The sequence below is a fragment of the Ananas comosus genome, linkage group 11, assembly GCF_001540865.1.
Source record: "Ananas comosus cultivar F153 linkage group 11, ASM154086v1, whole genome shotgun sequence".
NCBI lineage: Eukaryota > Viridiplantae > Streptophyta > Magnoliopsida > Poales > Bromeliaceae > Ananas > Ananas comosus.
This window is the reverse complement of record NC_033631.1, coordinates 9,177,524-9,191,820: the sequence shown is the minus strand read 5'-3', so window position 1 is coordinate 9,191,820 and position 14,297 is coordinate 9,177,524. Positions and strand designations below refer to the sequence as shown.

At 37.3% G+C, this 14,297-nt stretch overlaps 2 protein-coding genes across 2 annotated transcripts; both read right to left on the bottom strand.

Annotated features, from left to right (window-relative positions):
- On the bottom strand, window positions 7,403-9,563 carry LOC109717672 (GDSL esterase/lipase At4g10955-like). The gene is made up of 2 exons (XM_020243543.1): window positions 9,246-9,563; window positions 7,403-8,503 (listed from the first exon to the last, which is right to left on the bottom strand). Exons 1-2 carry the CDS (start codon window positions 9,389-9,391, stop codon window positions 7,534-7,536), a joined length of 1,116 nt encoding a protein of 371 aa, XP_020099132.1. The 5' UTR covers window positions 9,392-9,563; the 3' UTR covers window positions 7,403-7,533.
- Window positions 10,125-13,232, bottom strand: LOC109716965 (uncharacterized protein At4g18257-like). Its single transcript, XM_020242593.1, has 3 exons — window positions 12,806-13,232; window positions 11,205-11,522; window positions 10,125-10,635 (listed from the first exon to the last, which is right to left on the bottom strand). Exons 1-3 carry the CDS (start codon window positions 13,078-13,080, stop codon window positions 10,428-10,430), a joined length of 801 nt encoding a protein of 266 aa, XP_020098182.1. The 5' UTR covers window positions 13,081-13,232; the 3' UTR covers window positions 10,125-10,427.

The following is a 14,297-nucleotide window of genomic DNA, read 5'->3' as shown; positions in this document are numbered from 1 at the left end:
AAAATAATCCGGGTCGGAGATTTTATGGCTGTTCAAGATATAGGGTAAAGCTGGCTACTATAAACTTGTTGATTCATATATTGACATTATTTGATGTGTAATTTATATTATCTTTCAGATGCAGGAGAGTAACGCATGTAATTATTTTGGGTGGTACGACCCACAATTTACGAGCCAGAGTATCTCAGTGGTTAATGGTTTACTAGAAAGCAATAATAAGTTGCGGGAAGAAGTCGCAGTTGCAGCAAAAAGAAAAAGATGGAAATGGGCTATTTTTGTCATGTATGGGATAGTCAGTGGGATAATGTGGTCATCCTGCTATAACTTGTGTGGCAAGGGTACATGACCACCCTGTATCATGCAAGCTGTAATAATTTTTATATAGTGTTGTTATGTTGGTCGTTGTGTTGTACAAATATAACCTGTTGTAGTATTTTGTGGTAGACTTTATATTATATCAATGGTCCTGATGCCATATGGTTTTGTTGCTTTAAATTCTACGTTTTATTTTAATATTGTATTACAACTTATGGCGTAAAGAAAAATTTTGTTCTAATGTTAATCCACTTCTATATGTAATGTGCGGTTATAGTTCCAAATAGAACTGTTATATCACTCTGCGGAACATTTGTACGGCTAAAGAGCAGTCCCATAGACCTTTCACATCTATATAATATTTTCTGTGGTAGGCTTTATTTTTTCAGTTGTAGCTTAAAATAGAACAGTTATACCACCCCACGAAACATCTATAGGGCTAAAGAGCACACCCAAATCCCTGCCACATTTATATGTCCACTTCTATATGGTACCCTTTACTTATGCTGTTATAGCTTAAAATAGAACAGTTATACCACTTCTCGGAACGTCTGTAGGGCTAAAGAGTACACCCATATACCTGCCACTTCTATCTATCTACTTCTATATGGTAGCCTTGGGTTGTGTGGTTATAGCTTAAAATGGAACAGTTATACAACACCCCGGAACATCTGTAGGGCTAAAGAGCACACCCAAATCCCTGCCACATTTATATGTCCACTTCTATATGGTACCCTTTACTTGTGCGGTTATAGCTTAAAATGGAACAGTTATACCACACTCCGGAACATCTGTAGGGCTAAAGAGCACACCCAAATCCCTGCCACATTTATATGTCCACTTCTATATGGTACCCTTTACTTGTGCGGTTATAGCTTAAAATGGAACAGTTATACCACACCTCGGAACATCTGTAGGGCTAAAGAGCGCACCCATATACCTGCCACATCTAAATGTCCATTTCTATATGGCAGCCTTGGGTTGTGCGGTTATACCTTAAAATGGAACAATTATAATGCTCTCTAGAACATCTGTCGAGCCTAAAGAGCACATCCATATACCTTTCACATCTATATAATATTATCTCTGTGGTACCATTTATTTTTCCAGTTATAGCTTAAAATAGAACAATTTAACCACTGCCCGGAACATCTGTAGGGCTAAAGAGCACACTCAAATACCTCCCACATCTATATGTCCACTTCTATATGGTAGCCTTTGCTTTTGCGGTTATAGCTTAAAATGGAACTGTTATACTACTCCCCAGAACATCTGTAGTGCTAAACCACTCCCCTATATGCCAGCTAGATACATATGTCCACTTCTATATGGCAGCACTAACCTCGTCGCGCGTCGGGCCTCCAAATAAGTGATTAAGAAGGACTTGAGCTGTAACAGAAGGTGAATCTGACCCTTTCGTTGCTGTTGTAGTTGCGACGACGCTCAATACTTACCTGCGCCTCCTCAACCGGCGCAGGGACATCNCTTGTGCTGTTATAGCTTAAAATAGAACAGTTATACCACTCCTCGGAACATCTGTAGTGTTAAAGAGTACACCCATATACCTGCCACTTTTATCTATCTACTTCAATATGGTAGCCTTGGGTTGTGCGGTTATAGCTTAAAATGGAACAGTTATACCACACCTCGGAACATCTGTAGTGCTAAAGAGTACACCCATATATCTGTCACTTCTATCTATCTACTATCTGGTCGCCTTGGGTTGTGCGGTTGTAGCTTAAAATGGAACAGTTATACCACACCCCGGAACATATGTAGGGCTAAAGAGCACACCGAAATACCTGCCACATTTATATGTCCACTTCTATATGGTCTCCTTTGTTGTACTTATAGCGTTAATTAGAACCGTTTATTACCCTCTCGGAACTCTGTAGGGCTAAGTTTTTTACCTATACCTGCCATTTCTATCTATTTTTGCTTCTATATGGTAGCTTTTGGGTTGTGCGGTTATAGCCTTAAATTGGAATAGTTTTATATGCACCCAACATCTGTAGTACTAAATGAGCCACCAAAATACAGCACTATGCTTTATTACCAATTCTATATGGTACCATTTCTTTGCTGTTGCGTAAAAATTAGAACAGTTTACCACTTGGGAATCTATAGGAAAGTAAATACACCATAGGTGATTATAGGAGGATGTTGAGCGCTAACAGAAGGTGATCTGACCTTTCGTGTAGTCTGGTTGTAGTTCAGACGGACACTTCTAATACTTACTGCGTTCTCAACGCAACTTAGGGACATCATCAATCTCAACATGTGCCCATTGTACTTTCTGAATGTCTATCTCCGATACGATAACTCTCATAAATTATTTTGCAACATAATAAAATTATAGAGGTAAATTCATCTATGATAAAATCGGGAGAAATATGACAAATCACGGTAAATTGATACATTAATCAATGGGATAAATTAACTAGACTCTTTATCAAACAACTCACATTACACAAAATAAATCAATGAATATGATAAGCAAAAATACAAGAATTACCTAGTCATAATTCACATTGCACATTCAAATGATATATGAAAAATCTGTGATACGACCACTCACAATGGACACAATTGACATTCAAATCATTATAATTAACTCTGGCTGAGTTACCATTCACAATTGCACAATAATATACATACAACACTGTACTTACCAGAACAATTGCAAAATTCTATAACATTGCAGATTCATCTTTTGCGACTATGCACTCAATTAATGAAGTATATATGTAGCAACATGGTCCTTTAGAATCGCCCTGACCATATGAGCAGGAAGAGGGCAGCCGGTCATTATGTACAATGATAGATCGGGGAGGCGTTTCTTACGATTCTTTCGGGCAAAAAGATGTGTTAATGCACAATCAAGCTTCGATGGAACCCTGTTGTTAACTATTCCTTATGCAATATTGACGCAGCAGGCGCCGACAGCGGATTTGAGGATGTCTCAAATAGAACGCAAACCATTTCGTTTCAAGACTAAAAAAAATGTGTTAATTTATTAACGATTTATAGGTAGATGTTACTGTGCATTCGTGAATTAATAACTAAAAACCTCTGTCTAACTGAGAATGAATAAATATACCAGCGCTGTGCCGCGTCTGTGCCCGCTGTGGTCAATGAGTTCAACTCTTAATACGTCGTTCTTTATCAATCGATAGCAAATGCCAACGCCAATTTTACTATGTAACGGAATAAGTACATATCTAAAGCTGTTGCATTGTTTGTGTATTTATTTATCCAGAAAGTGACTGTATAGATGCGGATCCAATGCCACATCTTCACAAAATTAGTCTATTACTAGATTAATTACAGTGACGTATTTGATGCGGAAACAAGAAGCATGTTCAGAAAACAAGTAAATAGAAAAGGACAACAAATACGATTACAACTAATATAATAGCTCGCAGGCATTCAATCACGCAATTCTGTTCGCAGAAGAATACTGCGGTTGAGGGCTAAATTTTATGTAATACTGTAAAAATATGTTTATTATGACCCCTATGGCATGCGATAGTCCCATCGAATATTTATCAGGTCGCTCGATTTACCATCTTGCCCTCTGCCAGTTCTATTGGTTTACCTCTGTGGCAGCTTACAATATGTTTCGTCTGGACTAAAGAGAAATGTTTCTAATTCTAAACAGTGCTTCCACTGATAAACTTATGAAGAGTGTTCTATATAACCTTTACATCTATTTATTATTAGATCAAAGTGTTCTAATACCTGCGTTGATAGGAGTTGTTCTATTATGGCCCTAGGATTGTCTATATTATGCCATATGGGTACATTGCAACTCCTACATGTTTCGGAACCATAAAGGAAATTCTAAACCCTAAACACCTAATAGTGAACTGCTCACTCGTCAATGCCGATTGTGAATATTTCTATCAGCGGCTATATTAAGATTTAAACCACAAGCTTGCATATAGATTCATCCAAGTCTATGGATTTGAACATACTATCAATGCTGGCCATAATAGCTTGTAACCCTACCCTAATCCTATATAATTTCTTTATTCTTAAAAATGAACTAATGATATATCCGCAATATACCCCAGTGTTCCTGAAAATAAATTATTCACCATATTCGGTGACGCGAAAAGTCTGGGAGCACGCAAAGACAATCCGCAGCTGCAACCCTAAACCCTCAAAATATACATTTTGTATTAAATTAAAAATTGAAAATAAAAGATTATAGAAATTTTAAAAAAATGCCCTGTTTGAGTTGAATCATCTGTTTCGGTTGTGGCCGAATTAGCTCCGAAATCGTTCCCAATTTCGGACGCTCACGACTGAAGGAATGCGTCACAGGTACTGGGATGGACAGGGGAGCAGTTGAGAGGCGACCTCCTACCAATGGAGAAAGGCGAAGCCGAGAGACACCTTCGAGACGGCTTCGGACACGAGATGTGTGGAACGAACGCTGCCGAACTTCTGCCCGATGGAGTGGAGTGCCCTGCGAGCGAGAGTGAGAGAAAGAGAAAGGGGAGAGCGTGAGATGACGAGAGGCGAGGGAGCGAGAGAAAGCGAGGAAGCGAGAGAGAGCGAGAAACAGAGATAGCGAGAGGAGCTGTGCGGGAGAGAGAAGTGTAGTAGGGTTTAATTTAAGTTAGCTTTAGTAAGAAGTAAAAAAGGTGTGAGGTTAGAAGCTACTGTGCTAGTGGATTAATATCAGCCATTGGATCTGATAGTTGTAGGATATACACCTTTCTATAGGAGTACAGGTAGACTTTTCCATCTTTTTTAAGGTCAGTTTTGTTTAGAAATGCATGGAGAACCCTCAAATGTAGGCAATTTCGAAATAGACCCTTAGGTCTTCAGTTATTTCGAAATTGGCCCCTCAAATGTAGGGAAATTCGAAACGAACCCTTTAGGTCTTTTGGGTTCTTTCGAAATTGGCCCCTTACCTTTATTTTTTTTTTTGTTTTTGTTTACATGCGATCCTCTCAAATTTTCTTCGTTAATTATTTAATTTGTCTATTTTTATTTGCTTAAAATTAAATAAAAGTTGTTAATTTCGTGAAAGTCGCAATTTGAGGTTATTTTTAAAATTTTAAAAATGTACGGAGAGCCCCTCAAATGTAGCCAATTTCAAAATAGAGCCTTAGGCCTTTTTGGCTATTTTGAAATTGGCCCCTCATCTTGTCTTTTTTGTTTTTGTTTAAATGCAATCCTCTCAAATTTTCTTCATTAATAATTTAATTTGCATATTTTTATTTGCTTAAAAATAAATAGAGTTGTTAAATTTTGTGAAATTATCAATAAATTTGAGAAAACCCCTAATTGTTTTAATCGAATTCATTTAATTCAAAAAAATTAGAAACTGAAGGGGTCTCAAAAAAACATAAATCTAAAAGTTGAGGGATCTTTTTCAAAACAGCCGATGGTTGAGGGGGTTTCCATACGTTTTTAAAACTGCAAGGCCCTACATCCCTTCACTATCCCTAAAATATAACTCATTCTTATGTAGCCAAATCATCAGTATCCAAATAGTGAGACTAAATTTTAAAGAATAATTTTTATTGTGAAAACTAAATTTTTAAAGAATAATTTTTATTGTTCCCAAAAATAGGAGATATCTTGATATAAGCTAGAACAAATTATAAATTTCGTCTGGATGTTGTTTGTTTGTTCCTAGAAAATATTATTTATAGTGTTTAGGTGCTTATACTGGAATTAGATGTTGAAAAGATAAAAATTATATAGAATGATAAATTTGCCCTTGAATATAATAATTAAATATAATTTAATAAATTAAGTATTAGAATAAATTAATTTACAAATTAAGTATATTTGTACATTATTTTGAAAATATTAATTTAGTAGTATTCAATTTAGACATTTATTTAAATTTATTCAAAATTAATTTAAAAATATAAATATTTAAAATGGATTAGTACTTATTAATTAATCATTCAATCTATTTTTTTATTTTATTTTATTAAATATTAATTTATAATTTCTTTTTTTTGGAGAGATAGGTAGCACACTATCTGTTTCGTTTATTTCATTTAGAAATAAACTTAGCTGAAAAATTCTTTTTTTTTTTTGGTTCGTTTGAGGCGAAGGGTTTAATGGACAAAATGGAAAGCTTTATAGGGGACCCAAGTTATTCAAGCCAGTTCTCCAAGCTGAGAAGAACAGGCTTAATGGGTTGAACAACCCGTTAAGTCTGGAACAAAGAATCCTCCTCTTTTTTTTTTTTTTACTTGAATATTGATTGGGGGATATCCCAGCTTGTTCTGGAATACCCTGCAACCAAACGCAGCTTATGGCTCGGTTTAAGAGGTTCTGAGTTTGAGTTCCAGTTTCATGTGGTGGGACTCTCTAAGGGCGTCGCTGTCGTTTCCCGAAAGAATAAAAAAAAAAAAACTAAAATTCAGAACAAATTCCTCTGTTATAATCTTTTACATATATATATATATATATATATATATAGGGTCCGGCTACTATACTATTATGAGTACGATCACCCTCGTACTCATAAGTTGTTTTCGATGATAGAGCTTCCGAATCGATGATCCACACCGTTAAACGTTATTTACAGTATTTAAAACTTCTAGAAATTAAATTTTATAATTTTTCGACATCATTTACCTTACGATCAAGAGGTCACAAATTTGACAATTTTTAACGGCCGGTATGGGATACTTGCTAGTTTAACAATGTAAAAGAATCGAAATTTGTTGAATTTTTGATAGAAAATTCTATTCACTACATAGATAAAGAGATCAATAACTCTGATCTTAAATTAAATGATCCGATCATCCTTTTTTAGGATGTCGTTCGATTTTGACCGTTCATTTTATGCCCACTTGATAGACTTTATTATGATTTCGAAAATTTACGAAATTTATTTTCTAGAAGTTTCAAATACTCTAGATCATATTTAATGGAGTAGATCATCGATTCGGAAGCTCCATCATTGAAAACAACTTATAAGTACGAGAGCTCCAATACTCATAATAGTATAGTAGCCATGGCCTATATATATATATATATATATACCCTATTCTCTTTGTTGTATCAGGAATCACCAGAGGATAACAAAACCACTCATTCAACAAAGAACAAACAAAGTCCCTTTTATGCTTACATCCTACACTTTTACACAAGTCTCTTGATTCATATACTCGAGAAGAGCATTTAAAAAGAAGAAAAAGAAAAAACAATTCGAGAAACAAACTTAGAATCCGAATCCTACGATTTCGCGGTAGAAGATGTTGGTGGCATTGTGTACAAAGATCTCAGCTGCCTGTTGATGAGCTTGCTATGGTGCAGAGCCAGCTGCAGTTCGGCATCCCCCGACCACCACTGCTGCAAGCCATGAGCCTCCAGAAACTTCTGCGGCCCTTTCGACATCACGAAGAGCTTCGCGACTTCTCCTACCTGCTGCACATTGCCCGCCTCCGCGCCATCCGAATCGCTACCGTCCTCGATCGAAGCGTAATACGAGCAAATGTAGTCGCTGCTGTTTACATACAAATGCGGCACCCATTTCTTCATCTCTGTGCACAGCCTCTTCCCTTCGTTCCCGCAAACCTTCTCCTCTCCCTCGCACTTCGAAGGCAAGCTCGCTTTAACTCTGCCCCACAGATTACTCGCCTTCTCGCCGATACTCCGCACGCTCGCGGCTATCGAAACGGAAGGCGGATTGAACAAATGGCACTCTATGAAAACACCTTGCTTGGCCATCGCTTTGCCGACCTGGAGAGCGAATCCGGCCCCCAAAGAGTGCCCGCCGATGCACACATTGCTGCTACCGAACTTACCAACCAAAGCTTTCACTGTTTCTAAAGTACCGACGAATCGAACCGAACCTTTCAAGCTCTCCCACGCGAGGAAACGAAGATCATCTTCGAGATCTCTTCTGATCGTCGGGCTCTTCAGAAGGGTGCCTCGAACCGCAAGTACCGCTTTTGGCGCGCCGCTTGGTCTTATCACTATAAAATCGGATAGAGCGGCGGTTCGGTCCCATTCTAGGACCGCGCCGTATATGGAACCGTCTCTTTCGTCGACGAGCGTTTGAGATAGCTTGTACTTGAAGGGCTTCCACCATTTGGGCGCGAGGCCGTCGCCTTCGCTCTTGTTCTCTTGTCGATCTAATTCCAGCAAGTAAACTGCTTGAATGAAGCATGCTATGACCATCCTCCTGTAATTTGGATCCTTCCTGCAAATCCAGTGTAAATTACATGTGAATAACATTTGATAAAAGAGTGCTTTTGACTATACCCAGATGTTCCACGAACACACTCAACCTCTTTGAGAGCATAATAAATATCAGCTGATATATTGAAAAGCGATTCGAACCCTACGATTCGGAAGGACGAACGTTAACAAGTAAACAAGTTGCATGTTTCATTCAGGTCTAAAGTCGCGAACGTTAACAAATAGGCAAAAAAACAGAGTGGTCATCTGATAACTTCCAAAAGGACTATATTTATCCTCTAATAAACTCTTTTAAGAGTTTTGAGGTGCCTAAGATTAAAATTGAAAGTTGGAGGATCAAAATGTCAAAAAGGTTAAATATGTAACACAATCGAAAATGGTAACAACGTCTCACAAAGTTGAAACAGGTGACAAGAAACGATTTTTGAGGCAATGAACTGCATTGCATTAAAGGAAATAAGACAAAAACAATCTAAGAGAATCTTGAATTCGCAATTCCCTATCCGCTTCTTCGTATTAATTCTCAGTAAAAATAAACCAAAGTAAAGCAAAAGGGGAGAAACCCTAAAGATAGACAAAACCCTAAAATGCCAAATTCTCAGCAACCATGTCGCAAGATCCAAACTTGAATCGAAAGAAAATTGATTAAAAACAAAAAAAAAAACAAAAAAACAAAATGTAAGTGTCGATCGAAATGGTATAATTTGAGGATGAGGAGGAGGAGGAGGATTGGAAAATCGAACCAGCTGGATCGGATGAGATCCCTCCAATTGGGGGAGGAGAGGTTGCGAGGGCCCGACACATGGAAGTCGTACGGATGCGCAGCCTCCGCGGCATCGTTCGTTCTCTCTCCTCCTCCGCCATTGTCGTCCACGGAGCTCGTCGCCATGAAAGCTTGGAGTTTTAGCGACAGAGGAGAGAGAGGAGAGGGAGAGGGGGAGAAGGAGCGCGAGCAACGGTCGAGTGGGGAATAATGGAGAGAATGTTAAGGAAGAGGGGGGTGATTACGCGTGCTGCGTTTACTGCTTGCTACTCTTCGGCGGGGTGGGGGGAGAGAGAGTGATTTAAAAGATTGGTTCGAGCACGTGTCGTCGCAACGGTCGAATTTTGGAAAAAGATTTGGGGGAGAGCATGGAAGTGGGGGACAACAAGATACAGCATAGGTTCGTTTTTTGGAGTTTAAAGTGCACAGAATTTAAACCAATTATAGATTATTACTAAATTTGGACATTTTTAGCCCAATCGAAAAGTGAAAAGATGATAAAAGTTCACAAAATTTATACTTCTTACAAATACTTGTTTTATAATCCTCCTTTACGTTAGTGTAAAAAGTGAAAAGATGATGGACACTCTCTTTTGCAATGAATTATAATACAACTCTTGCATTATTCAGAGAAAAACAAATCGATAACTACATAACTTTTTTTTTTGAGAAAAATGTAGCACACTACCCGCTTCATTCATTCAGAATATGAACTTAGCTATATGGAAGAAACAACAAGACCTCTAAAGAGATGAAAAGCCGGACAAAGACGAAAAAATAAAAATAAAAATAAAAATAAAAATAAATAAAAATAACTAGTTTTTGTTTTCTACGGCAAAGTTCTCTTTAGCGATAAAAATAAAAATAAAAATAAAAATAACTTGTTTTCTACGACAAATCGATAACGACATAACTAGTTTTTGTTTTCTACGGCAAAGTTCTTACACTCATTCATCCAGAAAAGTTAACAAAATTTTCGCTTTAACTTTCCGTACGAAGAACACCAAAAATTGGGACTACAATCAGGATAATCTACAGGCCTTGCCCTCCAAATACAATTCGTTTCGTTGGGCAAAAGATGCTAAAAGAGCTAATAGCGAAACGCTACTGCGACGGCGCTACATTTAAAAAAAAATAAAAACAAATATTATATACATTCGAATTACTTTGGACCGACTCCTTCGGTTTCAACAATCGGTTTGTTGTTGTTACTAATTGCAGCTGTTTGTTTTGATGAGATCAGTTTGTCGAGCTGTTTTTTGAGATATGCCTGCCGCAATTTCTCTCTGCGAGCGGCCTCCTGCTCTTGCCTACGCGCTCGGAGAGTTGTCGCCTTCTCCCTTGCCTGGCTTGCCTCTTCATGAACTTCCCTGTTAGTAGATATTCACATCATAGTGATTAGAAAGTGACTAAAATATTGAAACTGTATGCCCCAAAAAGAAAAAATATATTGCAATTTAACAAAAAGGAATACATTTTTTAATCCCAAATATACATTTTGCTATAAGAAAGATGAGCAAGTTTTCTGATTTCGACTAGCAGAATGGAATGGGGGGCCGGCACACATTTATCTACACAAAGAGTGTTAAATGAAAGAACAGATGTAAACATGGTACTTGTTCAGAATTTAATTTTTCTAGCTTCATAACAATTTGTAAATATTCTATTAGAAAGAAGCACTTTTGTTGCTAATGACTGGTGCAAGAATAGTTACTGGAATTAACCAACTTTAAAAGAGTTGAAAAAGCCAACTTTATTATTCTATTCCACAAGTTTCTTAAAAAACGTCGCAAATGACATGCTCTTCTATTCAAAGATCTATGTTAATAGAATTCAGAATCTGGTGGACTTAAAAATTAAACATAAAAACGAACCTCAGATTAAAAGAGGGAAATTGTGGTACCAATAGATCTAACAGATTATATCGAGGAAATCATACCTCACAAAGCGCTTATGCTCATCATTATCTATTATGGCACTTGCACGACCAAGACCAAATAGTTTGGAATTTAGCAATGAATCATCAGTGTCACCATCTTGATTTTCTACTACATCATCACTAGTATTGCCATGTAATTCCGGCTGCTGAGGTTCGTCTTGCTCGAGACCCTTGCGGAAGAAGTCCACACAATACTTCTCCTTCTCTTCCTCATCAGGGAGCTCGCCTCTTGCGAGTTTCTCATAAATCTCCACCTTCTTTTCCAAGGCTGCATAACTAACTGAGCCATCCTTAATAGCCTTCATCTCCAACTTGTCCCTGCCGTTTCAAAAACATTATTAACAACTTCTTAGACATGGAGTATATCATCAATATGGTTAAACGATTTAACAAGGTGCGGAAAATTTAAAAATCAAAATAAAGAAAAAGTAGATCAATTTGGCAGATAAATACTACTTGCGATTTAGTAAAGAAAGAAAGTCAGTTAGTGGCAGAGTAGCTGTGATATTTTTTTTTTTTTTTTTGATAGTAAGGTAGCAAGCTACCAGCTTCATTCATTAGGAAAATGAACTAAGCTTCAAAGTTGAAAAAGCAATGCCTTGAGAAGCAACGAAACCAAAGCGGAGTAGCTATGCATTATTAAAATAAGGGTACTCACTCTTCTGAGTGGATATTTTGGAAAGGTGGAACTAAACAGTTAGTGTTTATTCTAAATTCTTATATTATAATGAATTTTCTCTTGGTTGTTAGGGGCCTACTGGGTCCATGTAGTGTTTATTCTACATTCTCATATTATAATGAATTTTCTCTTGGTATGTCTCCTACACAAATTAGGAGCCTGTTGGATCAATCTCTCATTCTCTCTACAGTAGGAACCAAGCAACTTTCAATCAAAATTTCAAATTTGCATCCCCATATAAACTGGTTTAATAATTGATCAATTAGTTTGTAGAAACTGTAAATTACTCCTAATAACTGGCTCTACTAAGATCAGTATGATTCTAAATGGAGTGAAGATTATGTTTTTGTTGGTTTTTCTATCGTGGATGCGGGAGAAAGAGATCAATAGTATTCTTTGGTATTCTTTGCGACAAAAAGAACCTACAATTTCCAAATTTTCTGCAATTAGATCACATTATAAGCACCAGATAACACCAAGCATCTCCTTATTGCAGAATCTGAATTCTTATGGCAGATTTTCTGTGTATTTCTTCTCATTTCGGCTTTCTTTATATTAGAAGCAAAAGATCTGCAAAGCTACAGTTGCAGATCAATTTCATATGCACTCAAACAAGATCTAAATCATAAAATCCCCGGCGAAAGACATTGCAAACTTTGGACGGTTAGAGCACTTCAAGTAGCAAGGATCCTGTCAATGCTTATTAACCCTAATGAATGGAATATATATGCATCAAAACTCCATAAAACTGAGACAAACCATATTCTAATTATGAAGCCAAAATGCTTATTTGGCTCCAAAAATTGCAACTCTCCAAGCAGAACCCTATCTTTCCCACTATTCACAACACGAAACTAAATCATAATCAAGCTCATAAAAGGAACTCGGATCAAACAAAAGGGTGGAGGAAAACGAGTCGCACCTTCGAGCGCGGCTCTCGACGCCGGAGTTCTTCTGGGAGAATAGGTCGGAGGGGAGGGGCTTCTTCCGGGCGCGGTGGAACTCGTCGGCGGAGGCGGCGGAGGAGTCCTTGGCCTTGCGCGCCTCCTCCTGGGTGCGGTAGAGCTGAGCCTTGAGCTCGACGATGGAAGAGGCGCCCACGCCCTCGATCGCCTTGTGCTTCTTCGGCATCACCGCCGACTCCGTTAGCCACCCCAGCGATTCCACCCGCTTCCTCCTCTCCTCCTCCCCCGCCATGGCCTCGTCCTCTCTCTCTCTTTCTCTCTCTTGCGTGTTGAGGGAACCTCGAAACCCTAGTAATGGTGTTCGTTACCGGGAGGAGGGGATGGCAATCCGGGACGAAGAAGAAGAATTAAAGAAGAAAGGAAAGGGGAAGGGAAAAGTTAGGGCAAACGGGTTCGGATCCGGGCTATAAAAAGATTCGGGTGCTTAATGGTCTGCTTGTTTAGAACTAGGCTAATATTTTGGGATATAATTTGATGGTAATTTTTTTTTTTTGAGAGATAAATTTGATTCTATTTTTTTTAAGGGAAAATCAAAGTGTTTGGTTACTAAGAAAAGTATGCCAAAAAAAATCTAAAAAAATTTATTTTTTTAGTTTTTCGTCATTTGATTCTAAGAAAAATCTTTTTTTATAAAAATCTTTTTTTCATACTTTATGAAAACTAGTATCTTTATTTTTCTAAAAAAATTCAGAAAATAAAATTACTAATTTTCCATGAAATATGATTTTTTTTTTTCAAAAATACTTTATTTTTCTTCAAACCAAATAGGCTAAAAATTTTAAAAAAATTTTCTTGCAAAACTTCTTTTCATAATTTTCCGGAGAACCAAACAACTGTTATATCTCAAAAAAAAAAAAAAAAATGTACATCTTACACTTCTAATTCTACAGTTTACAAATTTTTTAATACTTCTAGGCCCGGCACCGTTTGGATAGGGGATAGGGATAGGGATATCCTCTTATCCCTTTTATACCTAAACATTAATTTTTTACCCGAAAATAATAGTTCTCGGTTATTTATAATAACCGGGTATAACTATCCCCACCAACACCTTCATTAAAACTACCCACTATTTTTCGTATTCCATATTATCTTATCCAAACGCTATTTTTCTTATTCCTGGGAACAATCCAATTTTCATCCAAACGCTATTTTCTTTATCCCCATATTTGTACATATTCCTGTAATAACTAGTTCTTGCTTATATCAGAACCAAACGCTAAGGCATCGTTTGGATGGGGGATAGGGATAGGGATAGGAATAACCCCTTATCCCCTTTATAACCAAACGCTAATTTTTTACCCAAGAATAGTAGTTCTCGATTACTTATAATAACCGGATATAACTATCCCCACCAACACCTCCATTTTCTATATAAAACTACCCATTATTTTTTTTAGGCTAAATTACAGAAAACCCTCCTGTAATAATCCGCTTTTTCACTTTCTC